At 40.5% G+C, this 27,082-nt stretch overlaps 2 protein-coding genes across 4 annotated transcripts; one reads left to right on the top strand and one right to left on the bottom strand.

Annotated features, from left to right (window-relative positions):
* LOC126403743 (uncharacterized) lies at nucleotides 1–18,907 on the bottom strand. Of its 3 annotated transcripts, none has more exons than XR_007571355.1 (13): nucleotides 18,788–18,907; nucleotides 9,150–9,229; nucleotides 8,968–9,068; nucleotides 8,733–8,855; nucleotides 8,450–8,561; nucleotides 8,080–8,143; nucleotides 6,953–6,993; nucleotides 5,986–6,170; nucleotides 3,835–3,918; nucleotides 3,497–3,753; nucleotides 1,928–2,027; nucleotides 1,772–1,839; nucleotides 1–448 (listed from the first exon to the last, which is right to left on the bottom strand). XR_007571355.1 is itself a non-coding variant. In XM_050066489.1 (13 exons), the coding sequence occupies exons 2-12, from the start codon at nucleotides 9,223–9,225 to the stop codon at nucleotides 1,812–1,814; spliced, it is 1,176 nt and encodes a 391-aa protein (XP_049922446.1). In that variant the 5' UTR covers nucleotides 9,226–9,229; nucleotides 18,788–18,906; the 3' UTR covers nucleotides 1–448; nucleotides 1,772–1,811. The 3 variants fall into 3 exon arrangements, 2 of the variants coding, with proteins under 2 accessions (XP_049922446.1, XP_049922447.1); XM_050066489.1 differs by having other exon boundaries at nucleotides 1,923–2,027; nucleotides 18,788–18,906; XM_050066490.1 differs by lacking the exon at nucleotides 18,788–18,907 and adding an exon at nucleotides 11,886–12,015 and having other exon boundaries at nucleotides 1,923–2,027.
* Nucleotides 16,407–26,749, top strand: LOC126403733 (uncharacterized). Its single transcript, XM_050066469.1, has 5 exons — nucleotides 16,407–16,470; nucleotides 19,745–19,967; nucleotides 20,672–20,960; nucleotides 21,575–21,729; nucleotides 21,929–26,749. Exons 2-5 carry the CDS (start codon nucleotides 19,760–19,762, stop codon nucleotides 24,616–24,618), a joined length of 3,342 nt encoding a protein of 1,113 aa, XP_049922426.1. The 5' UTR covers nucleotides 16,407–16,470; nucleotides 19,745–19,759; the 3' UTR covers nucleotides 24,619–26,749.
* The last annotated feature ends 333 nt before the right edge of the window (nucleotides 26,750–27,082 follow it).

Raw genomic sequence — 27,082 nt, 5'->3', positions numbered from 1 at the left:
TTAAGGACTCTTTATTATTGACAAAGTGTGTGTGAACTCAACAGGAAGTCATCGACAAAAACAAACACTAACAGAAAGACGTGAAGATTGATTTATACTGTAATAGCAGAGGCAGAGGATCACAGTTACCAACAACATAAGAAGGTACTGATTATCATGAAATGATAAGTCATTCACATAAGGTCACTGTGGTTTCCTAATTGAAAACAAACATTATGACATTATAGAAACCATCCATCTGAGGAGGAGGAGGGTGAGAGAAGGTTTACATTTCTGAATATAAATACACAGTAAACACACTAATACAATTTTAAAATGGTTTTACCTTTTATAATAAAAATAGCAGTGCTTTAAATTCACCATTTGGGGCATCAGGTGGTGTGAACTGTAGAAGAGATTTTCTTGTGGAGAGCTCTGTTTCAGTCTGTTGCTTTTGTCTGGAAAAATACTGAAAATAGAGATTGACATGGACATGAGAGGGGTTAACTACGGAAGCCCAGAGAGGCAAGGAGAAAAAAAAATTCTGGTGATCCTTTTTCAAAGTCTGATCAAAGTTGTTTTCTCCCCTGTGTTTATGACTAAAGAATAAGTGAAAAATAATAATAACAAATAACAAATATGTTGTTTTTATTTCATTAAATGTCTTAAAGGAAATTTAATTGAACAGGTGGATACAAAAAAAAGTTTTGTAAGGTTTTTAAAAAAAAAAAAAAAATCACAGGATCATTTTGCTAAGTTACAGAGACACTCCCCTAATGCCATGTCTCACTGCTCCCCGCACCAACCCAATAACCTCCTTTACCTTACTTACACATGGCTTTCTCAGCCCAAACAGCACTGCCACCTTCAACAAACCCAGGCTCTGTTGATGCGAGCTTCAGGTAGAGACAGTGCACTCTAAACACTTATACTATTATCACGTGTTGACAAGTTATTTAACATTAGTTAGGTTTTTTAGAATTAAGAAATTTAATTTGAAAAACTTAGAAATAGTATCCTGGCTAAATCTTTTTATTTTTATTTTCACTTGTTCAATCAAACAAGAGAAAACAGTTTAGATCAAACTTAGAAAATGGATCACCAGAATTTGTTTTTCACACTTCCCTCTCTGAGCTTCCGTATGTATCCACGGAAGCACATTGCATTCGCTGAATAAACAGAAAAGTTGACACATTTTATCATAATTACGAGATCTTACCCCTAATGCTAATCTCTATCTATGATGCTTTTATTCTGAAAAACATTGACCGGAAGTACCGTCTTTGTGATTCTTAGTGGACTCACTTTACAAATCAGCTAACGTTAACTTACTATTATAATAATGGGTCATTAAGGAATAAGCACCTTTTCAGAATATGACTAAGTATCTAAAAAATGATGTAGTGTCTAAAAATAGCTTAGCATCTCAAAACAATTATTACTTAACATCGGAAAAAAATGCTTAGTATCTTAAAATAATGTTGTGGTATACTAAGTCATTCTTTCAAAAAGTTTCTCTCTCAATCTGCAAGAACTTAAACTACCTCTTACTAAACTTACAATTTCAACTACCAATTCTTTTACCAGTACTGATAATATTACCTGCATTTTCTTGCTGTAATTGTGTACTGAAGTAAAAATTGGAATACAGTACATATACTTGTAACTGAGTATTTTTACAGAGTAGTATAACTCCTTTTAAATACTGTTAAAAACTGACTATATGTCTAAAAATAAACACAAACTTAATTAAATGACATTAGATTAATATTTTTTCAGTGCTGAGACTCACCTTCATCAGCAGCCCTACCCTGCTGCCCTCCTCCTCTTCTTCATCTATCACCCTCTTCATCACAGGTCCTGCAGCAGAGACACAGGTGTTTTAAAGGCCGCACACTGACCAGCAGACAGGAAACATTCTCAGATGGACAGATTGTTCTTACACGACCTTGTAGAGACTCTTCTGGTTCATCATGTGCTCTCTGAATATGTTTATAGCTTTATACACGTCCATGTGATCCTGGTGTTCCTCTATCACCGTTCTGTACCTGTCACACAGTTAAATGAGGAGACTGACAACACTTTCATACATGTTTAATGAATAACAGTCAGCAGCTGGTTAGCTTAGCTTAGCTTAGCATAGAGACTGGAAACAGAGGGAAACAGCTAGCCTAGCAAATATTCTCCCCAGTAAATCAGCTAATTGAAAAGTAAAAAATGATGCAGCAGAACTGCTCTGACTGTTAGTCCCTTGAATGGGTCAAAAATGATGGATCCTGCATTTCCCATACTGCAACTCAATACTCAGTGCGTTTACATGCAGCTTGGGAAAATTGAATTATTTGCTTTGTCTGACTGAAACCAGACTTTTATATGCATGTAAACAGCTTAGTCCGACTGAAATTGGACTAACCGTAGCTCGACTAACACACCGAGATAATATGATTGAAAATCGAACTATTGCTGCATGAATCCACTTAGTCCAACTGGAGTTGGACTCGGCGTTCTGCACATGCACCACTTTTTCTTTCGCGGGCTTTCACCCGGAAGAAGAAGAAGATGACATAGCAGCAGTGCAGTAACTCCCAGAAAAACAAACAAACAAACACCATAGCGACGAGAAGCAGAAGACGCACTTCTGGACGGACGAGGAAACTACATTCATGCTCCGACAGCTAAAGGAGCTAAACATTTTGAAGTTTATGGATGGTACGAAAACGTGAAACGCGGATTTATTTAAAGACATTTCTGAATAAGAATCGGAACAAGTTCAATGCACACTATATTAAAAAGGACACAGCACCGCCTATTGAGGCGGAGTCAGACGTACGTGGTCTGAAATTCGATTTTCCCTTCTGCATGTATACTCCGACTTGACTGATTAGCCGAGCTATGAGCTTAGCTCAACTACTGTGTGCATGTAAACGTACCGACTGTCTCTTTGTCCTACCCTCCAGACAAATGTTTACACTGCACTAACCATGATGAGTAAACTGATCTTAATGTGTAATATAAGAGACGTGCTCCTTTAAGGGGCCGTACACAGGCTGCGTCTTTAACCGCCTGGAAACCGCATGGCCTTTTTGTTCCAGCTTTCAAGAGTGTGGCGGCAGGTTACATCTGAGGTTGCTAAGCAACTTTAACAAGCACCGTATCAGAGCCCGAGAGGGAGCAGTGTTCACGTCCCGTCAGATTCTAAAGCCAAACCCTGCTCTTTTTTCCTAAACCTAACCACGTGTTTATGTTGTTGAAGGGGAAAAAAACAATTTGCAGTGCTGTACAGACGTAGTGCTTTTATTTTGAAACAGACTGGATGTAAACATTAAATCTCCTGTGAAAACAGAAGTGTATTTTGAAAGAAGATACTTAAAGTACATTTTTCTGCTAATACTTTGTTCTTTTACTGCAGTAAACTTCCTGCTTCCTCCACCACTGAGTTATCTATTTCAAATGGCTGGTGTCTCATTTTCAGAATAAAACCCTCTAATTGTGATGTACAGTGTGTTATGATTGTTACCTGTGTATCCAGGTGACCTCCCACAGTGTGTCTTCTCTCCACTCCTGGGGGAGGTTACTGGCATTAACCTCAGCCCCAGACACCAGCTGGGCACCAGGCCTGAGCTCAGAGAAGAGCAGCTCCCTGGACAGGAAGTGACGGAAGCAAGCCTGCGCCGACAGAGCCACCAGCCAGTAGACTGGCTCCTCCTGGACCACTGAGTGGAAAGACTGGAGGGAGCGGTGGAGCCACTGTGGGGGAGGCACAGCGAGGAGGCTCTGTAGGAGGAGGAAGAGGAGGAGGAGGCAATTAAGATGTCTTTAACATGACAGTCATCTGATTTATTCTGTGTGTCTCACCTGGTTTCTGCAGCTGTAGTGTTTGAGTGTGTCCAGCAGCAGTGATCTCATGTCATCTGCTTCCTGTAAACGACTAATCAGGGCCTGCAGGAAGAGACAAGACACTGATATCACCAGACCAGTCACACCAGTTCACCTCAGACTGGGGAACAAAATCATATTTACAGCACAGAGCAAACATCAAGTCACTCAAATCATTTTCTTATGATTTATACTGGAGGAAATACAGAGAACAGTATGTCCTCCCACTGGAGCAACAAGACATATTGGGGACTGTATGGAAGCCCATTTCTGCCAAGTGATGAAAAAAAAAAAGATCCAGGAAGTCATTATAGTGAGAAACTTTATCAAAATAATGAGTTTTGAGTCTCAAAACACAAAGTTAATATCAAAATATTAGTACAAAAATGGCCTAATATCCAAATAATGACTTAGTATCTCAAAATAATGAGTTAGTATTTCAAGAATAATTACAAAGTATTTTAAAATAATGACTTAGTGTCTTAAATTAATGACTTAATACCCCCAAAATGACTTAGTTAATCCAAATAATGCATTAGTATCTCAAAAATAATGACTAAGTATCTCAAAATAATGAGTTAGTATCTCAAACTAATGACTTAATACCCAAAGGATGACTTAGTGTCTCCAAGAAATGACTTAATACCCAAAGGATGAATAAGTATCTCAAAATAATGAGTTAGTATTTCAAGAATAATTACTGAGTATCTTAAAATAATAACTTAGTATCTTAAATTAATGACTTAATACCCCAAAAATGACTTAGTTTCTCCAAATAATGAGTTAGTATCTCCAAAAAATGACTTAATACCCAAACGATGACTGTCTTTAAATAATGACTTAGTATCTCAAAATAATGGGACAGCATCTAAAAATACTAGTTAGTATTTAAAAATATGACTTAGTATCTAAAAAATAATGCCATGTAATAGCTTAGCATCTCAAAAAAAACAAAAATGGCATAATACCCAAATGATGACTTAGTTTCTCAAAATAATGACTAAGTATCTCAAAATAATGAGTTTGTTTCTCCAAAAAATGACTTGATACACAATGACTAAGTATCTCAAAATTAATGAGTTAGTATTTTTTTTTAAAAATGACTTAGTATTAAATGACTTCGTATGTAAAGCATAATGACTCAGTATCTCAAATTATTGAGTTATGATCTAAAAATAATGGCCAAGTATCTTTAAATAATGATTTAGTATCTCAAAAATAATGACTAAGTATCTTAAAATAATGAGTTAGTATCTCGAAAAAAATGACCTACTACCCAAATAATGATTTAGTATCTCAAAATAATGGGACAGCATCCAAAAATACGAGTTAGTATTTCAAAAATAATGACTAAGTATCTCAAAAATAATGAGTTTGTATCACAAAATAATGACATACTATTACAATAATGACTTAGTATCTAAAAAATGAAGTAGTATCTAAAAAAATACTATCTCAAAATCATGACTGAGTATACTTTGTCATAATTTCAAGTAATCCTGTCATTATACTAACTTATATTATCTATTTTTTTTTTTTATCACACTGGTGCGAATGGGCCTCCATAGCAACGAGAGAAACATCAGGCGAGAAATCAGTCAGGTTTTTTGACACAGTACGAGAAAAGAAAATGTCAAGATCCATTAATTAATTAATTTGTATATGAAAAATGTGTAAAATATATTGCTGTTTAAATTAAAAAGAGACATACAGTGTTTGATAAAAAGCACATTTAGAAATTTCAAAGCTGCACTTAGTCACTGTGAAAATTCTTTGTACTCAGGGAGCTGAAAGTCACTTGAAAAGTCTGAGAGGCTGAGAGAGACAAAAGTGTCTGAAAGAGTAGAGTTGTTGCACAACAATGTTGGAATCAGGAGATGGAACTAGCAGAAGATGAAGCAGAGGAGGCAGGGTTCAGTGGTAAAGTTAACACCATTAGTACAGTAATAATTGGTGCAGAGAGCAGCAGACCTCAGACTGATGAGACAGAAGGTAACAGTGCACTTTGGTTAAGAAAAGGCATAAAGAGCTGCAAACAGATGAACAGGTAGAAATACAAACAGAAACACAGACGGAAAGTCGGAATAAAAGAGGCAGAAACACAGAAAGACAAAAGTGTTGACCTCTGACCTCCAGGGTGTTGCTGACTCGGTGCAGATAGAGCGCCTTCTGCTGGGTGAAGCTGGTGTAGCAGCGCTGTGACAGTTGGCCGGACCGGAGCTCAATGATGAAGGAGGACGAGCGGAGAATCTCCTCTGCCAACACGTCGCTGTAACTCCACAAAACGTCAAACAGACTCACACCGGGGACGATGCCTGAGAGAGACAGAGAGGAAACAGACACGACTGTTATGTGTCCAACACTGTATTCAGATCCTTCACTCAAGTAAAAGTACTAATACCACACTGTAGTCTTTATCTGGACACATTTCCCCACTAATACAACATGCTAATGTTTTTAGCACAAGCCTATGGCATTTTACATTGTATAAATTAGCCTAGTGGCTAGCAGACTTTTCCTCTTCTCATATGAAGCCAGGGACAACAGCAACATTTAACAAAGGTAACGTTACAAAATTCGACTCCATTACAGCTCACAGGGTTCACTGACAAAACAACTGTCTTATACTAAACACATTTTCCAAACAAATATAACATGCTAACGTTATTAGCACAAGCCTATGGTATTTTACATTGTATAAATTAGCCTTGTGACGAGCAGAGATTTGAAGCCAGGATAAATCACACACAAGACTTAAAATGCTATTTTTGTGGAGGCTTTATTGTCTTCACAGTTTATTGTTTCGTATCTGTGAAATTAAAGTAAAAAAACCCTTTTATTGTCTTCACTTAAGACTTAAACTTAAAGTTGTCAACGGCACAAATGAGGAAATCTGCGTCCCTCTCCTTCAAAATGGCCGACCTGAACTGACTGATGAGTGCAAACCCATTGCAAACATGAACTCCATAAACAGCTCCATGTATTAAAATTTGGTGCAAATTTTCCAAGGTCAAGAATGAACTGGTCTTCGGGTCCCAGCTGCATTGTTTTAAACTGGTTGCCATAGATACTGTTAGAGCAATAGGTACACTCTCACCTGGCCCAACCGGTTTGCTGTTGCTGGAGGAGACAGTGGAGCTGGAGATCAACAGAAGAGATGTTTGGGTTAATAATAAAGAGCAATGTTACTCAGGGACACATTAAGAACTGTAAATAGTCTGTTTAATAAATTACTTTTAGTTTAGCTTTTGGATCTTGAACTCTTGCCTCATGAGCCAGGTCGTGACACGATCTAAAGGTTCTGACTCGTGGATGATCATCACAAATCAGGACTTTCTGTCTTTATTTTTCATACATTTTGATTTTAAAGTGTTTACTGGAAGTTTAGCTAACATGAGCTCACTATGGCTCTTTTTTTTTATTTTTACACTCTGTCCTTGGAAGAGCTGCCAAAACTTCAAGTGACTGACATACACTGTCTTTTGGAAGCGAGCAGTAAAGATCTGTAGAGCTGACCCCCCTCACTAACTTGATGGCTTCTTTATTCTAGTAGCTAGCTAGGCTTGCTGACGGGCTATTAAATGATCACAAACACAATTAATGATTCAATTAACGTTATGTACAAAACTAACTGTGAGAAGTGCAGTAACTGACATAAGGATGAAAAAGCACTTACATCACTAAGGTTGGAGGTCAAGGTAACGTCACTTTAGAGTTGACAGGAAGTAAACTAAGATGAAGTTCGTAAAAACGATACACTACATTATGCAAGCAGAGTGTACCGTGTGAATCTGGAGTTGCGTGATGTTACCTCACCAACGTTGTCAGCGTGGTAATGCCTTGTCAACGAAAGGAACCCAGCTGTCACTCAAAGCGACTGCGCCCTTAATTACGAATAACTTTTAAGCCTTAATAAAATGTAAAACGATGAGTTTGTATAAATTCACCTCCTGAACATCTGTCATTAACTGGTAAATTATCTTTAGAGACCAAAATCATTTTTTGTACCAGGATGTAAACATGTGTATTCCAGCTCTGAAGTTTGGCACCTTAACATGGAGGTCTATGGGGACTGACTCACTTGTGGAGCCAGCCTCAAGTGGCCATAGGAGGAACTGCAGCTTCGGCGTTTGCGTCATTTTTCAGCCTATGAGGTTGCGGCTTGGATCAAATGCGATATATTACATTTAAAGCTGCCATAACACAGCACTGTTTTCAGCTTACCCGGGTCTGGTGGAGCAGATGTAGAACCTGAGCTCTCCACAGGGGGCGCTGTGCAGCTCTCCACCTAAACACAATATACAAACATTATGGTTTGTTTACACCGAATATTATATTTCTTCTTTATTCTTTTCTGTTTTTAAATTTCATTTTTGTATTTCTTAAAGAACAATAATTATTTTGTAATGCAAGCAATACATTTAGTTCAACTTCATTCAAATTCAGCCTCCAAAACTGTTTGTCATTTTATTTTATTTTATTTTAGCTATATTTTATACAGAGCTTTGGTCTGACAATCCAGCTATTAACTACAATACTGCACTTATTCAATGTTAAAAATCTTTTTTAAATGTATGTATTTATTTTTGTTTACCCTTTGGTGTCATTGCTAGGCAAGCCCCGCCCTCACTGGTCTTCCCCTGCCTCTGATTGGTCCAGCTGTTGATCCTGAACGGGGAGTTGTCACTCCAAAACCAAGAGCCATTCTTCAGCAGACAGAGCGAGGTTAGTCTTTTGTATTCATGACACTTTATACTTCTACTTAACTACATCCTGAGGGGAAATAATGTACTTTTTATTTAACTACTTATTTTAAACGAGTTTATAAATCAAGATTTTTGCACACAAGTACTGTTATTTATTTAATATTATCATACCTGTTGTACCTGGTATCCACCCAGCCACACAGGAGTGTGTGTGCTTGCTAGCTGAAGGACAAACTGCCTTTCCTCTGGTGTGTGAAGCGACACCAGGTCACTTCCTGTCTGAGAGCAGAGAGACTAACACACACACACACACACACACACACACACACACACACACACGTTAAACTCTTTTAGACGCCATATAAAATTTGAATCAAAATTAAAATGTGTTTTATGTTCAGTTTACATTAGCAGTGCTCCAGGAGCTCCACACAGGGTAGAAACTGAAGCATCTCAGCCCAAACAGGAGCCATGGAGGTGGGCATGGAGAGGCCTGCTCCGTCCCTTCTGATAAATGATTCAGGTATACGTATTAAAGTACATAAACTTAGCATGTTGGAGAAGTTTCCATCTGATTGTTTTTCTCACCTGAAGATGACAGTGAGGCAGACGGCCCAATCAGGCGGACAGCCAGAAGGAGACAAACCAACACGCACGCCATCATCCACCTGTAACACACACACAAACAACACTGCAAAGTTAAAGTATTAAATAATTACATATCGCCCACTGCAGAGGAGCCACCTTTTAGTTCTACTTGCAGTGTTGATGGGACAAATTTAAGCCCCTTTTACACTGACAGGTTTTCTGTGAATGTTGGGCCGTTTTGCCGGCAAGCTGCGAGCGTTTAGACACACAGTGGCGGATTGGCGAGTTGATCCGAGGTGCCCAATTTTCCACCTCGTAGCGTAGACATATTGGCCGAACTTCTTTAGTTTAAACAGACCGAGGCGGCCTTCTGCAACAGGAGGGGCTGTTGAAGACTTGTGGGAGGAGCTGTTGATGACGCCGCACGTGCGACCCACTGGCGTTGGATAAACAGCTGATAGCAGGAATTAGCGAGCAGCTAGTAGCAAGAGGGAAACACAAACCTGACAGACACTGTAAAGATGAGCAACTGGGGAGACAAGGAATTGCGCGCCCTCCTTGTCCTCGCAAACGAAGAGGCCATTAACCGTCACCCGAAAAAGGCGCATTCTGTATAAACAAAAGTAGGTAGGCGGCATTTTGCTGCACTCCCCGATTTCGTTTTTATACTGCCAATGTTGAAAAAAGACTGATTGGGCTTTCCTGCAAATCCAATGTTGAAAAAAGACTGATTGGGCTTTCCTGCAAATTTGCACAATTCCTGTTTAAAAAGGGCTAAAGATTTAACAGGCTGCTAGCTTTATTCAAATATGTTTTGCTGCTCCAGACGGCTCCCAACCGTGCCACCACCACGTAATTTAACACATTACCTGCCATTACCACGTGATGTAATAAGGTGTTCTAAAATTCGTATCTCAGCTCTTTAGATAGTTTGCTAGCTTTATGAGTAAACCAATTTATCTCAGACCAAATATATTTTTGTACCCATATTCAATATCACCAGATCATGATTTTCACATCCAATTCCAACTGTTATTAATTAGTCTCCAGTAGCAATGGCTAAAAAGCCTGTTAAAGCATGTTTGACTGAGCTAGTAAGCTAGCTAACTTTATGACATTATGACTGTACGAGTTAACAAATACATCTCAGACAAAAAATATTTTTGCATTTTAGCATTCAATCATGTGACAATGACAATCACTTTTAAGTCAGTGCTGATTGTTATTAATTCGTCTCCCATAGCAACGGCTATAAAGCGTATTTAGCCATGTTAGCGAAGCCAGTTAGCTACTTAGCCAACTTTAAAACATGACTGTACAAATAAAGAAATGAATCTTCAAACAAAAATATTTTGTCCCCATATTAAAAAGTACCACCACATATTGTTTTACCTCGCACGCCAACTTTTTAAGCTTTCAAGCTTTCTACGAAATGTATGCGACAACTACGGTGTGTTATGGTTTGAAAAATATTGTATTTATGCTTTGTAAAAAGAGGAACTTTTACGTATAACTGCAGTCATTAGGGGCCCCGATCACACAGACAGCGCTTTGCAGGTTGCAAAACGCGAGGCGCACCACACTGCCTTTTTCTATTTTTCTTTAATTGTATGCCACTGGTAAAAAAACAAAAAACAAAAAAACAAAACACTTCCTGCGCTTTTTCATTGTTGCCAGGCAACCACGCACTAATCAGTATTTAGTTCCTGACATGTTGTGGCAGAGGGTACTGTGTGTAGCTCTGGTTGAGGGTGAGAGGCTGTCAGCAGATAAACAGAGATGTGGGTGCATGAGACCCTAAAAAAGAGGCTGGATCATGGGGAGCACCACCAGTTGGTCCAGGAGCTTCTCCTCCATCATGGACGTTTACAGAATTATTTTAGGATGACTCAGGGGCAGTTTGACAACCTGCTGTCTATCATTGGGCCGTACAGCTCTGTGTATCCAGCAACTGCTACCACCAGTTTCTCCTCCATTGTTTATCAGCTGTAAGATAAGATAAGATAAACGTTATTGATCCCACACTGGGGAAATTCACATATGAAAAACTTGACCTCCACAGATGGCCCGCAGATCATCTGGTTAGACAATGGGAAAAAAGATGACGATAAAGAGATGAAGTGGATCACTTTTCCGCAATGAGTTGAAGTTTTTACTCGAGGAGTTCAGAGCGCTCCGGCAAAAACTCCAGGCACCTAGAGCGCAGAAATGCAAGGCGCAAAAACTGTGAGCAAAAAAACCTCATTCCCATAAAAAAATAATAACCAAAAGCCGCCTCCAGCTGCTGAAACACTTTGTGTGATCAGAGCCAAAGTCAGTGACTCATCCAGCACATCACCTTCACACCTTTATTTACCGCCTCGCTACACAAAAAGCTGAACTATTTAACTGTATTTTTTCCTCCTTCACATGAAATTAAGTATTAAGATAAGAGTAGGAACTACTGCGCATCACTTTATCCTCTTTTTTAACATGTCTTAAAAATTTCCTCCCGTCACAACTTTTTGACAAAACTTAATTTAATTTCTAAGATTCAGTCTTTGCCTGAATATAATCTGGATTTTACAAATGAAATGTGCCATGCATGAAACAGAGTGACAAACGTCAAAACTGTGCCGCATCTATAAAACAATATACTTTGGTTCGTTTTTAAAATCATAATTGACTCTATACACAGTTTACGTCCCAAAACATAAACTAAAGTTGCTCCAAAGGAAACGTGAAGGAAAACCCTACCTGTTGCTCTGTTTGCACTGATGACCAGCCTGAACCTTGTACCTCTGAAGTACCCACCATACCACAGTATTCTCGTAAAAAAAGTCTATAAAATGTTCTTGCCGTCAGTGCAGAGGGAAAACGAGGAAGCAGTTACTGCTCGATCATAAATACAAACGATTCACCTCCACCAGGTGTGTCACGTGATCAGACAGGTGACAGCGTCACATCACATCTGTTGTCTTCATCTGTGCAAATATTTCATTAAGCTCTGTTGACGTTATTGTATTTGGATTGGTGAGGTCCGACTTTGTTCATCAGCTTTCATTCTGTTGTTCCTGAAAGCCAGAGAGATGAATTTCTTCACTCATTTAGTCAAAGTCCTGTGTCCAAGGTCCAAAATGAGACATTGACCCTCAGCATGGGTTTACAAACAGTTTTAAACCTGCTCGTAACTGATTTGTACATGTTTATAACACACGGAAAGGATTTGTTCATGTGTAGTATGTGGAGGAAAATCAGATCCTTCACTTCAGTGAGAGTACCAACACATTTATGTAAAAGCTTTAATTAATAGATGTTTTTTTACTTAAACATGTTAATCAGCAAAATAACCATTAACATAGGAGAGTGAAAAGTAGAGTGTGTCCATCTGAAATTTAGTGAAATAGAAGTTTAAGTCGCTGGAAATGGCAGAAGTAAAACGTAACCAAATGCATGTCCTTAAGTGCAGTTTTTGAGGTAGTTGTACTTTTACTCAATAATTCCATTTTATGCGACTTTACACAGATGGATTATTGAACAGGACTCCCTGGAACAAGCTCAGGGGCCCCACAGAAAGACACAAAAGGTGACAAAGAGACAAAAAAAGTCAACAAAGACACACAAAACAACTACAATAAGACATGAAAGACCACAGAGACCCAAAAGGACTACCAAGATATACAAACGACTACAAAGACACAAGAAAGACAAGAAAGGGTCCCAAAATGACAACAAAAAGACTCAAAAGACCACAAAGAAACACAAAACAACTACAAAAAGACACATAATGATAACAGAGAGACACAAAACAATAACAGAGAAAAAGGTAACCACTACAAAGTCTGTGTGTCTTGTTCCCATGTGGTGGTGGGGCCCTCTGCATGTCTGTGCCCAGGGGCCGATTGTCTCTGCCCACGCAACTTTACACTTCCACCTATTCTTTTTAGAGATAAATAGTGTTTTTACTGCACTGCATTTCTTACAGCTTAACTTACTTCTCAAATTAGGATTTTACATAAAACAACATATGATGAGATTATATCAGGTACCTGACCTTTTTAGCCCTGCGCACTCCCTCTGCACTTCAGTTTGAGGTCCTGAAAGCTCAAAGCTCAGAGGAGGGGCACGTTCGAGCGACACCTCGGGACATCCCTGACAACGTCCTCTCCATGACGGTGTGATTCAAGTTTGACTACATTCTTGCTGTGGGCGTCAATTGTATATGACAAGGTTTGGCAGCTGCTGTACCTCCTTGGAATCACAAACCCTGACCCAACAATACAAATAAACGACTAACTTCAATTGTCTTGTCTTTAGACAGGGCCCAGTGGGGATTCACCTATTGTAGGTGGTTGTTGCCACCTACAATGTGTGCATGAGATAAAGATTTAACCAGAGGTTCTCAATCTGCAGTTCCACAAAAAGAGACATTTCCCTTCTAAACTTCTCTCATGGTTTCATTTAAATAGCTGTTCAAGGTCAAATTACCAAAGAGGAAGAAAGACAGAGAGGAGAAACAAGAACTAAAGATATGATCCTCCCTCAGATTTATCTGGTGACCCTTTGGGAAGGCCCCACCCCTCAGGTTGGGAACCACTGGACTGAATAGTTCAAACTGGCTCCACCTGGAGCAGCTACAACAGTAACATGCTGCTCTAACACTGATGCATCAGGATTAACAAGGTAATATAGAATGACCAATCAGTCACAAAAAGACCACAAAGAGACACAAAAAGACCACAAAGAGACAAAAAAGACCACAAAGAGACACAAAACAAGTACAAAAAGACAAAAAAGACCACAAAGAGACAAAAAAGACCACAAAGAGACACAACATGACTATAATAAGACTAAAAAAAAGACTTAGGGAGGCTCAAAAAAGTCACACCCCAGCTCCTCTGATAAGTAGTGAACAGCCCCTCACTGGTTGTCTTCAGACATCATTAACAATGATTTACAGCTACTGTGCTGTACATTCTTCATCACCTCCCAGCAGAAGTGACATTTTTGACACATACATAAACATATGTCCTTATACCTTCTTCTTAGTACATTATAATGTGTTAAAACAATTTTAAATGTTTATATTCTGCTCATAAAAGTTAAGTGTACGCTGTCTCTGCTCACCCACCTAAGGTCAGTTTGATGTCTTTCAGTACGACAGACGTGTTTCTGTGGGTGGGAGCAGCTTTGAATGCCCCTCTTTTACATAGTCTGATAAAACTGCTCCCTGAGTTCATAAAAACACAACTGTAATGACAGAAAACAAGGTGTTTGTTTTACAGAGACAGGGGAGAGGTGTCATCCCTCCTTCTGAAACAGGTTTGACAACATTCTGGCTCTCACAGAGACGCAGCAGACGTCCCTGCAGCTCTGCTTAACAAAGATGGAGAGACAAAGGGAGTGAGGTGGGCCGAGATGTTTGGGACATCCTGGAGGGAGGCGGCTACAGCTGGTGTGCATCCTGGTAGTGTGTGTGTGTGTGTGTGTGTGTGTGTGTGTGTGTGTGTGGTGGAGTCCTAATCTCACAGAAATACCCCCACTAGAAAAGAGTGTCTCTCCCTCGACAGCGTGACACACAAAACTGGCATCATGTTGCAGGAGGCAGGTGTAGAACATTTATGAACTCCGTCACAGAGTATTACAAACACCCCAAGGGCTGAAATCCCACCTGCACTACAGTCTCCAGGCCGGACCGTACTTTCTCAAGATAGAAATACACATACTTTATGCAAAATAGATTAAAGGACTGGTCAATGAATTAATAAGTTAGTTATTAATAAAATTAATATTCAGCTCTTTTGATCAGTTGTTTCAAAGCGTGCCTCCATGGTGAACGAAGAATCCGAAAACGGAAATATTCTTGATGAATCAAAGTCAAAAACGTCCTCGTGTTTAAAAGGTTTAGTTCGGATGTATCAACATCATACAATAAGACAAACGCACAAACTAACCCAACAGGGCCTCACTGCGAAGTCGTCATAAACCGGCACTTGGTCAGCGACTTCCAGTGTCAGACACCAACGCAAAAAGCCGTCTTTTGTATCAACATGATAGCCAGTGGGTTGCCGGTATTGTTTGCCAAAATTCAGCGTCAAGACCACTTCTAAGGCCATCGCCGATTTAACGTAGAATACTGACAACAGATACAGATTACGTTGTTTTTTTAAAATGTTGGGCTTAAGTTAACGTCTTCTGAAAGTCTCATACCAACGTCATCTGGAAATAGTATAACAACATTTATTCGTAACGTATGGACAGCAAACCCCAACATTTACAAACGGCCGTAAAGTTAACGTGAAATTCGAACATTGTTAGACATTTAGAATACGGTTAACCAGACCAAAATTTCACGTCTGTCGTAATGTAGGAGGTCAACATCTTTCTGACGTCATGTTGATGGTTATCGAGGCAGCAGCTCCTGTGATCAGCAAGGTAAAATTATTCTTTTTGTCGTTGGAGTCTGGCTTTGTCGAAAGCAGAAGTTTTAAATATTGCAGCTTTCGCAAAAATACACGTGTTTGTAAAGTTCTGAATGTGTGACTGGATAAATGAGACGTGGATAATATGGCATGAGCTGTGTGAGAGTTTGTAAACAGATGTTTTGATGTAGTTTTACTGTGGTTAATCGTGGACCCCACTGACTTCAATTCATCCAAAATGTTATCAGTTTTTTTGGATTCTTCGTTCACCATGAAGGTATGCGAGAAAAACAAGGTTTGTTCACGAATTCATTGTAGCACAGGCTGAGTAACTGATAAACAAAAGATCATTTAGGGGTTGAAGTTTTCCTGTAATTATAATTTCAAACAAAAATGTCTAACATCCACCTTCTCAGCTGCACCAATGCGCCACTTTTCTTTGTTTTATGTGATTGTATTTCTAATATGTTTCAATTTTTTTGGACTTTATACATTTTTATATTTAGATATTTATATTATCTATATTTTTTATACCTTTTATATTTCATGACTTTGTCTAACAAATTGTGGTGAACATAGTTTCATGCTAAATTATTGGGACAAAATAAATAAATAAATATTTTGGCCTCCTTACTCACACACAAACACGTACTACTTTACATTTCCTTTTTCGATATTAAAAGATTAAAAGATTTGTTTCTACAGTTGCATGTGATGTGTTTTGGTACCCGACCTACAGCTCTATGTGCTCTGGTTCTATGTCTCCCTCCTCCCTCCACATCCTGGACCCCAAAAACCCCCCAAACTTCACAGGCTTCAAACAAACTTTAAACTCACACAGGATCTTCTCCAGCTGCAGTAACACAACAACTAAACTGGAAACTCTGGAGGACGTGATTCTTTTCTGCGCGTCCTGAAGGGTAAGGATGCTCACTCTGACTCTCCCTGATGCAACATTCATTCATGCATTCATTATTTAGAGGGTAATATTTGCTTGATGTGACATGTTGTTGGTAAGAATGCAAAAAAGACTCCTCTGCTACGCACCTGTTTGGAAATAGGTGCGCCAAGTATTGCTTTGTTTTGAGTTAATAGGAATGCGGAGAGTTAAGGAAACAGAACAAGTCAAAAAGGAATGAAAATTAAAAGTTGAGATAAGATTTAAGGGTTTATGAAGACATAAATGTCTATCTTACTAACTGTTTATTAAGTCTGGCTAATATTTACCAATATCATACTGGTTTTATCTTCATTGTTTATTAAATGTAGAAAAAAAACAATGTACAATTTCGTCATTTTAGGAGCAAGGCCACTTAGCCTTTCGTTTTTGAGGGCACAAAGGTCAAAAGCCAGGGCAGCAAGGCCATAAAATAAAACAATGATTTTAAGTCCACATCCATAATGAATTTAATTTAAGGACTAAGGATGTATAACTATCTGTGAAATGAATAAATAAAACAAGCTCAAGTAATAATAATGAGTATAATAAGTAATAATGTGATTTATTTAGTAGCACTAATAAAACCAATGTGTTTTAAACATAGAACAACCAGGTTTATGAATTTATAAGCAAACAATCTTAAATATGTTTTGAGTGTACATGATAAACTGATTCACTGAACACTTTTCAAAACCAGATAATGTCGATGGGCCACATTGTTAGCAGCAAGCATATATATATTTATAGATACACAGGCATGGCCCTCCTCAATGTGATGCAGAAACAGACTAAAAAAGAGCTGTCAATGCACAGAAGCATAATAAGTCATGTTTACAACAACAAAGTCACTATTTAAAACCCAATAATGTCTCACTGGAATATAAATATTCCTCCTGACATCACAATACTGAGTGAAGAAAGTCACGTTATCTCAGGCCCTCGTGAAATTCCTGCCCTGCTGTCACGAGTAAGTGATGTTGTTAATATTATGATTGTTATTTGAATATTGTCAAGATGCTTTTTCACTGTGAGAGCTTGAATGTGTAGAGGACAAAGTTCATAAACACGCAATGGCATAAGGGAGTAACGACGAGCCCGAGTGTCCACGCTAGTTACGATTTATGCGCCTAATCTCATCGCCTCGTCACATGATCAAATGGAGACTCAGAAGAAACGGAGCGTTATATTTCTACATTAATTAACAAACGGTCAAGTTAATCACACATTCACTCCACAGACAGAGTGTCCAGAGTGCGCTCTGCCACTCTGAAAGTGCGCTGCTCTGGATAACCCAACGCTACATTCAGACAGCGCCCCCAATTTATGAACTTTCTAGTTTGTGTCAGAGTGCGCTTCGACACTGAACGCACCACTCACATCATCTTCCTCCATTGTCTAAAACAAGACAACATAACTTGCTAGCTAATGCCTATGGAGAATTGTTTTTCCTCCAGCTAAGCCCCACCCACCAAAACAACATCATACTGTTTACTCACAGTACAAGTGTCTATAAAATCTTATCTAATTATTTGGCTTTTTTTTTCAGAAATCAAAATGTGTATTGATGATTCAGTTTTTAAAGATTTATGAATTGGCTTCGGGCTGAGAGCAACAGATGCAAAGTCCAAAAGAGACAGACTCACATACTGTTAGTTTTGGTGTTTAAATAAAAATATAAATACTGCCAGTCGCATTCTTCAAATACTTGAGTCCTCGCTCAGGATAAACGCAGCGCAGTTTTCTCAGAATGAGAAAATAAATGATAGGATATGGAAATGTAGGTGTAATTCTGTTGGCATGGGTCACAGAGCTTCGCACCAGTAACAGTCTCCTTGAAATACAAATATCAATTTGCAACCAGCCCAGAATGTCCTCAACCTTCATGGCAGCAGTAAGACGTTAATTCAAATGGTAGGAATCTCATTTTGTAAAGAGCTCTTTAATTAAAGTCCAGCTGCATTTTTCGTCTGCTGCAGCATTAATCACTTGTCCTGCGCTATCCTTTCAGAAACCAAAAGGAAAAAAGAATATCTGTTATATATTTGTGCCCTTTTTTTGCATTAATTTGTATTCATCTCTGTACAGATGAAGACCTTATTTTCATACTTTCAAATCTTGCTTGCCACATCCTTATCATCAGAAATGATCACGGGCAGAGCAGACAGCAGCTTCACAACAGTTTCCTTCTTATTAAACTCCCGAACATGAACACACCTGACAAACATTAGAGGACTTTAGTTTGTACGCTAGTTAGCTGCTTATCTGCAGCACATTTAACAGCATGTGTGTAAACGTACCTGGAGGTCTGGTTAGACGCTGCTGTCGTCCTTCACTCTTCAGTGTAACTGAGCCACACTGTCTGTTGGTGACATGTAGGCCACGGAACAAGTCTGTCGACTTTGTATCTTCCTCCCTGCAGGCGTAATACTATAACTCCGCCTGTCTGTCAGCTGCCGACAGTTAGAACTGACATTTAAAGGTTCTGTATACGACATGCACAACATTAATGCAGCAGGAAACCACTGTTAAGTAAAGATATAGTGAAGTAATGGCTTCCTGTTCTGTGCAGTAATCCGAGCTCCTCTGTTCTTTGTTGTGGTAGCTGATGGCTGGGTCAGTAATACATTTTCTCATCGCTCTAGGTGAGGTAGGGTGCACAATACTTCCTGTGGACAAATTTACTCTCGAAAGAGGCCCTGCTGATTGTCATTCAGACCAGATGCTTGTAATACGAAATATAACCCCCGTCACTGTGTCTGCCTGGCATAGCTAACAGAAATGAACAGCTGAGCTACTGTTAGCATTAGCTTTAGCTAAGTTTGTAAGCTATATGCCACTTCACACACACAGTAGCCCCATCTGGCTGATTTTACTGACATGATTATGGTGCGTTTCTGATGTTGTGTTGTAGAGTTCAGGGCTTCAGGATGACTTTTGCTTCCATCACTCTCCATCTTCCCTGTTTGCGTTTCTTCAACACATTCTCACTCCGACCTCGTCACATATTGACGTTTGGTTGTGGACTTTCCACGTCCACATACGACGTGCAAGGTACTCTGGGTGTGTTGGCTGTTGATGCTCTGGGACATCATGTCAAGTTCTGCCTGTTACATGCATTGTCTTCTTTCAAAATACACTTCTGTTTTCACAGGAAATTTTACATACAGTCTCTTTCAAAATAAAAGCATACGTCATGCCAAAAACAGGTTTTCTAGAAAAGTCCAGTGAATCATCTCCACCGTCTGTCTTTGCAGTGACTGTGTGTAGACATGCAGCCTACCCTCCAATGTTTCGGGGTGGGTGTGGTCTTGTTATCTTTGGCTCCGCCCACCATGTCATTCTCCCGCGGTGCAAGCCACGTCTCTTGTCGGGAAATGATTCCCGGCCACATCAGCGCCCAACCCCAGGACCCACAGCGCAGCCATGTCACCCTGCGCACATCCGCCTCTTCTTACCTGCCGGGACAGTTAGTAACAGGTGAGTATAATTTAACTCACTAATTAATCCTCTAACCACTTAACAACAACGATAGCTGCTGTTACAGTCATTCACAGATTTTAGAACTGTTGATTAATTGTTAAAAGAAGTAGGGACCAACTTACTTCTGCTTGTCAGCACAGTTATTTACAAGCACTTATTAACTGTTAATTAACGACTAACAGCTAGCTCACTTTTACCTGCTGGGACAATTAATCACATCTGAGACCCTGTGTCCTCATATAGGACATTACATTTTGGGTTTGCTGCACCTTAGACATCATTCTGCTTAACTAAGGCCTGTTGTCCTCGTTTGTGGACACTTTATTGTGCCATCTTGTAGTAGCAGTACTTGTTTGAGGACATTGGGACTTTATTATCGGCTTGTTTGAGGACATTGGGACTTTATTATTGGCTTGTTTGAGGACATTATTTTATACCTGTCGGTAGAGAAATGACAGGAATTGAAAGGAAAGAGAGATCAGGAACAACAAATACCAAAGATTCCTGGCCCAATACAAATCAGGGACGTTGGGGCTCATGGTCAGCACTTTGGAACACTAGACCACCAGGGTACCCCACTACTGTTCTAACTACTGACGATGAAAAACTGACAGAAAACGTACACATTCTTAGTGAAGTAGAGGCTTATATGTAAACATCAAAATATCAGTCAATCAATCAATCCATACCTGTGTCCTCAGTAACCGTCCGAAGCTCTCGGGACTTCATGGGTTTCCTGCTCCAGGCTCGCAGTGTGGAGGGTGCCAGGGACAAGGCTAGAACTGGCGTTGGAGTTGGAGCTGGGGTCAGATCTACGAGAGTGGGCCCAGTGCTGCTGGGCGGCTCCTGGACGCTCACTCCCCCTGGAACTCACACCCTGCGCTGCCTCTCGGAGGGTGACACTCTCACACACTCTGACAAACAGCTGAAGAGAAACCTGTCATTTGTGTGGAAGGCTCCTGACGCATCCATGGGAGACATCAAGTTCTAGTAAGTGTACGCCTACCATTTGTACAAATGACCATAATCATAACTAGCATGCAAAGACTGGTAAATACACATGTTGCCAAACATCATCGGTAATCCTCATCTGATGTGAATATTCAGCCCGGACTCATAGAAATGCATGATATGGACACAAGTTCTTCACAACGCATTACGTGGTGGTGGGCACAAAATGTGTTTAAATCACATGCTGTCAACACGTAAAAATGGTGGGAGGGGTGGTGGTGGTGGATGGATCAAACAAACATGGACTTTCAATCAGGACACCGTGGTTCATGTCCTATGTGAATCAAAAGTCAACCTAGTTACATGACTTAACATAGTCATCTAACTATGTAACTATGCAAAGTACTTAACATAACTATGCAGAATATGTATGTTAACCAAAACCACAATAATTTCCTAAACCTAACTTTTTTTTTCTCTAAACCCAACAAAACTGCAAAAGTTCATTGTAGACTTTGCATTTGCATTGTTTTCATATTACCATGACGTAATGCGTCATTGACAGGTTGTGTCCATTTCATGTTTTCCTTTAAGACTGTGCCAGAATATCTGGTTATTGTTTACTATTCAGTGATGCCTCTTTGTCATTCCAGCATCACGGTGGTGCAGTCTTATTTTGTGTACTGGGCAGGTATTGACTCTGCCGTGGTGCATGATGGGAGTCGTAGTCCTTGGAGTGAGAGTAACATCACAAAGGTGGATGAAGAAAATTCAGTTTTTGTGCTACAGCAAGATGAAGCTCTGCCAGGTATGCAATTTGTTAAATTATGAATACAGAATATCTGATGGACAGCTTTGTACTCCTCTGTTTACCTGTAGTTCTAAATTCAATTAGCTACAAGTGGTAACTCCAGGCCAAGGCAAAACACCAACCAATCTTTCTGTCTCTCAATCTGTATCTCACCATACCTTAAACCTTGCTGTTCTTTGACCTTGCTGCCTTACAGCTCTCGGATCCCTTAGAGCATCAATCAAAAAAACAATTGAGAAGGCAAGCCCTCCGACCACCCTAGGACCCCCTACGCCAACAAGCAGTGGAACCCAAGACTACAAATACCAGGAAAAACTAACAGAAGTCACTCGTTCCATCTTGGAGATGAACAGCTCTGGGACTTTGGCATCAGATCAGGAGGCCAATGAATGGAACAGCCCTGTGACTTTAGGGTCTCTTCAAAATGCTACCAAAGTCAGTGAGACTGACCCATATATAACTTCAGGATCCCCCTCAGGTGTGACTGAAGAGGCAGGCGCTGACACAGGAAACCCTTTTACTCATACAATAGCAGAGGCTACAGGGGTGGAAGCTACTATCACTCTTTTACCCAACATCACAGTCCAAAACTCAACCAGTCCTCTCTCCCTGCTGCAGACCCTTGCCTCCCTTCTTCCTCGTGAAGATGGCAAGATGCAAAGAAAAGAGGCAAAGATAAACTTCCAGGATCCAAAACTGCCAACCATTCCTGGAACAAAAGACACAACATTAAATCCTGAAACCACCACCAAAGCTATACCATCACCCACTCATGGCTTCCAAAACCAAAATAAGCTCAAACCCACATCTCAACACCCAAGAAAGCTAATTCAGGACCAAACTAGTTCAGTTAAGTCTGTTACTCAGAGTAGCTCACCACAGCCCTGGAGGACTGCCCTGACTGGGTCCCACTTGAGTCTAATCAAGGATGAAATGGGTAGCCAGTCTCTGCCTCAGAATCTTCACCTCAAACTTTTGCTCCACTACCAAATGTCTTCAACCAACCCTTTTCACCAGGCAACCTCTCCATCCAAACCTCCTCTCCAGTCCCAATCTAGTACAAGTCAGACCTCTCCCCTCTACCAGTCATTTGCAGCTAAGCTCTTTTCCAAGATCCAAACCCCTTTACCAAACCTCATTCAGCCATCCGAAGCTCCTACCCTTCAGTCCTTTCCCAACAAACCTGTGAGCAGTTTACCCAAACCTGAGCCTGAAAACAGTCAATTTGGGCCAAAAGCTAGACCAGGGCAAACCAGTCCACCTCCCTATCAGCTTCATACAACTGCACCTCTGAGCAGCCCTCCTCATCCTAAACCTTTGAGCAGTTATCCCCAAGCCCTGCTTCAAACTATCCCAACTCAAACTCAGGAGCAAGCTAGCTTTCTCCAAATGGACCAGTCCCAAACATGGTCCAAGCCCCATTCAAAAACTGTTGCACCACAGGCGCAGAGCTCTGGGTGGAAGCAAATGCAATCTTCAGCAACTCCTGGATCAATCAACCCTCTGCCCTTCACATCAAGGGTTGACCTAACCTTCATACCGGGTGACAGTACAGAGGTCAAAGATTTTCAGTCTCAGGCAAAGATTGAAACCATGAGCCCAATCTTTGCGTCCATTCCCTCAACAACTCCTTCTCCTTCTTTTTCAGTGTCTGACGGCCTGTCTAGATTTAATTCTTTACTCCATACTTTTCCTGCCTCTTCCCTTGTTCACTCTACCACTCCTCTTTATTCCTCTGGAGGTTCAACCCTGGTATCCATACAAACTTCTGTCACCCATGCTCCTTTCTCACCTTCCTTCTTTTCATCCTCCATGAGGAACCAAGTCAAAACAGCTCCAGCCCTTTCTGCTCTACCTTCTCCCACCCCGATCTCCATTCCTCCTCATTTTCCCTCTATCCAATCTTCCTCAACTTCCCCTAGGCCATCCTCCTTCAACTCTTCTACCAAACCCTCCTCAAACTCCTCCAACTATCCATCACCAGCTTCCTTCTTTTCCTTAGTCTCTTTATCTACTTCTTCCTCTACTCCCATGGCCTCCTCCCAGTCTATCACAAGTTCGACCTATTTGTCACCATCTTTCACCACCATCTCTTCAGCACTCTCCTCTTCCTCATCGGTGTCTTCCATTTCTTCTCCTTCTATTCCCCCTTCACCTCCTCCTTCTTCCTCATACACCTCTACCTCTACCTCAACATCTTCATCCTTCTCACTGGATTTCACAAACCCGTCTGCCACCTCTTCTTCTATGGTGTCTTCGCAGTCTACTTCCCCTCTCCCAGGACCCTCTCCAGTTCCCCGTCGCTCTCTCTACAACCCCCTGACATCAACCTCCTCCCCTTTGCCTTTCCAACAACTCACCCCTGGTCAGAGGTTGCCCGTCCAGAACCACATCACATCATCTGATCCTGGGCCTAGCCTCAACCTACCAACATCAAGAACTGTCGTTCACCCAAACCCTGAACCCCATCCAAACCTTGACCCAAACTTCAAACTAAATCTTGGCCATGAGTTAAAACCAAACCTTCCCAACACTGACACTAATCCCAAACCCAAACGCCCCTCAAATCCCCCTGCAACTCCAGATAAGGAGGGGAAGTATCCAGACATTATCCCCAGACACAGTGCGTGGGAGCTGGGCATGCTGCTGGGCTGCTCAGCTGGCTTGGGCATGGTGCTGGTGGTGGGGGTAAGGTACATGTACCGCCAGGCCTGTGGCAAACGGACAGAGGTGACGCTGAACGACAGGGAGAGAGAATATGGGAGAGGAGAGAGAGGTCTGATCCATGTTCAGGAGTGTGGAGATTTGGTCCGAGTCCGGAGAATCAGAGAGAACAGTTTTGTGCTGCTGGCAGAGTACGATATACTGGCATCGCCTGGAGACTAAAGACTGCTAACATAGATAGCTTTAGATATCAAAATATATCCTGAAATCAGAGCTGCTGGGAGGGAAGACATATTCACAACAGGTAAAGTTCCCTTAGTAATATTAGAGTCAACTAAATTAGCATAGAACTAACTGAAAAAAAAAAAGAGATACACAAAGTTATTGATGGCTAGTTAGCTTAGCATGCTTTTACAATTGATCCTTAGTCCTCCCCGAGTTTGTCACTGTTGCTACATCTGAAAAGTTTGACAAAAAGAAACATGGTGAGACTGGTTTCTCTTATCCAGGTGCTGCAGTGTTTGCACTGCCAGGTTTGTGTTCCCCTTTCCCCTTCTGGGCATCAGTAATGTAAAGTTACTCGGTGTATTTATTACTGATTACAGAGCATAGTTCTGACCTAATGTTAGTCTTTATTTACTTTAGAAAGTTAAGCTAGTTACTTAAGACAACATGTGTTCATGTTCATGAAGTGTTGCTCAAACAAACTTGTGCAGCTATGTCTGTGTCACTCTGCAGTTACACCTCCAAAACACTAGTCAGCAGCAGAGTTTCTGTGAAGTGCTGTAAAGTTCAGTTGATTCAAAACACACATTAAACACACATTAAACATGACTTAATAGAGACAATTTCAAACACAAGTACACAAATCAGCTTCACTATAACTCGCAGCATTCACAGACAAACACTTGTCTTTATCTGGACACATTTTCCCCACAAATACAACATGCTAATGCTATTAGCACAAGCCTATGGCATTTTACATTGTATAAATTAGCCTAGTGATGAGCAGTTTTCCTCTGCTCATATGAAGCCAGGATAAATCACACACAAGTTGTGATCTATATAAACAGACTTGATGGGAGAAACTTTGACCCATGCTTATAAGCATTTTGGAGACGGGAAATTGGCGACGCAGATGATGACGTGGTAGCCTGATTGTGGAAATTGTTGAATATTTTTTGCCGCACATCATTTTTGGCTTTTGTCTGAGTGTCCATTTTAGTATGGATCCTACGCATTGTTTTACAATTGAGACCCCTGGTGATTAAAACTAGTAAAACTTGACTAAAGCAGATTCACATCACAAATCAGTGTTTCTATGACACTGTTCAGCGAGTCGTAGACAGGACGACAGCCTGACACCTGCTAATATGTGCTCACATTTTTTTCTCTGTTAACTTAAGATCTGGACGTTTTCACTGGGTGTTGAATTATTCACAGACTCAGTGATTTAAACCGGTAAAAACACTGAAAAAACCCAGTTTCATGTTAATAAAACCCCCTGTGTTTTAACACTGCTGTTTTGAAGGGGCTGTTGACTTTGGTCGTCGTTGCGAAAACGCGAATGGCCCTGTCTGGAGCCAGTGTTTGGTTTGTCCGTTCTGAACTACTGTAGAAACATGGTGGACTCTGTAGACAAGGACCTGCTTCCTATGTAGATACAAACAGCTCATTCTGAAGTAACGAAAACACAGCAGTTCTTATTTTCAGGTGATTCTACACTAAAATAAACACACTTAATATGACATATTCCATTTCTGCCGATACATCCCGCTACATCCTTTAACCTTTAACACTTTAAGCTGCACAACCAAAGCTCTACATCAGAATTACCAGCATGTAGTTTGTTCCACCCACCTCCACACTGTGGGGTACATTCATCACAGCCTTCAGGGGCCAGGAGTTTTAATCTTGTTTTCCGAACAGCTAACTTGCACAAGAAAGTGTTCTTGGCTAAATATTTTTGCCCCTCTAGAGATTTCGGCCTCAGACATGTTCAGAGGACTAAAATCCCAATCTGCTTCCTAATAGAAAGTAGGATATTTGCAAAGAAATTTAGGATGAAACACACCGTTTGGTGAACAGTGTTGTTGTTAGTGACACTGGAGCTGTGCGTCCAGCTCTGTAATCGTATAGTCAGAGAACGTATGTGTATAAATGCAGGATTTACATGCTGATAACTAACCAACACTCATGTACATGTACATGTACTTATGAGGTTAATCTCAAACTCATTCATCTTTTTGTAAATTGTCATGTTATAGGTCTAATAATAAAGTATATTTTCAGTATTATACATGTTGTCTTTCTTGATTTTAGCTCTTGTAGCTGTGAGGTTTCGTGGACCGCAATGCTGGTTGTTGCTTAGTCATTTCAAATCACTTGGGTCTGTCTGTGTTAGAAGGCCTCTGGGGTCTGCTGGCAGGACTTTCACAGTCTTATTTCATTATTACTTCATCCAAACGGGGTGACAGAGGAGCCATCTGTCCAAAAAAAGATGGGTCAGTGGAATTAATGAGCTGCCAATAATTCCCTGAGTGTTTTCCCCCCATTTGATCAGACAACAAATACACGAGTTTATTCCAAATTTTCAGTATCTAAACTGGCCCGAGGAGGAACGCTGCCTCAATGTGATACAGAGGAGCTCTTATTAGACACAGGGGTGTTAAGACTACAAGAGAAA

This window comes from Epinephelus moara, chromosome 17 (assembly GCF_006386435.1).
Source record: "Epinephelus moara isolate mb chromosome 17, YSFRI_EMoa_1.0, whole genome shotgun sequence".
In the NCBI taxonomy this organism is placed as follows: Eukaryota; Metazoa; Chordata; class Actinopteri; order Perciformes; family Serranidae; genus Epinephelus; species Epinephelus moara.
The sequence above is the reverse complement of the archived record's forward strand: the minus strand, read 5'-3'. Positions and strand labels throughout refer to the sequence as shown.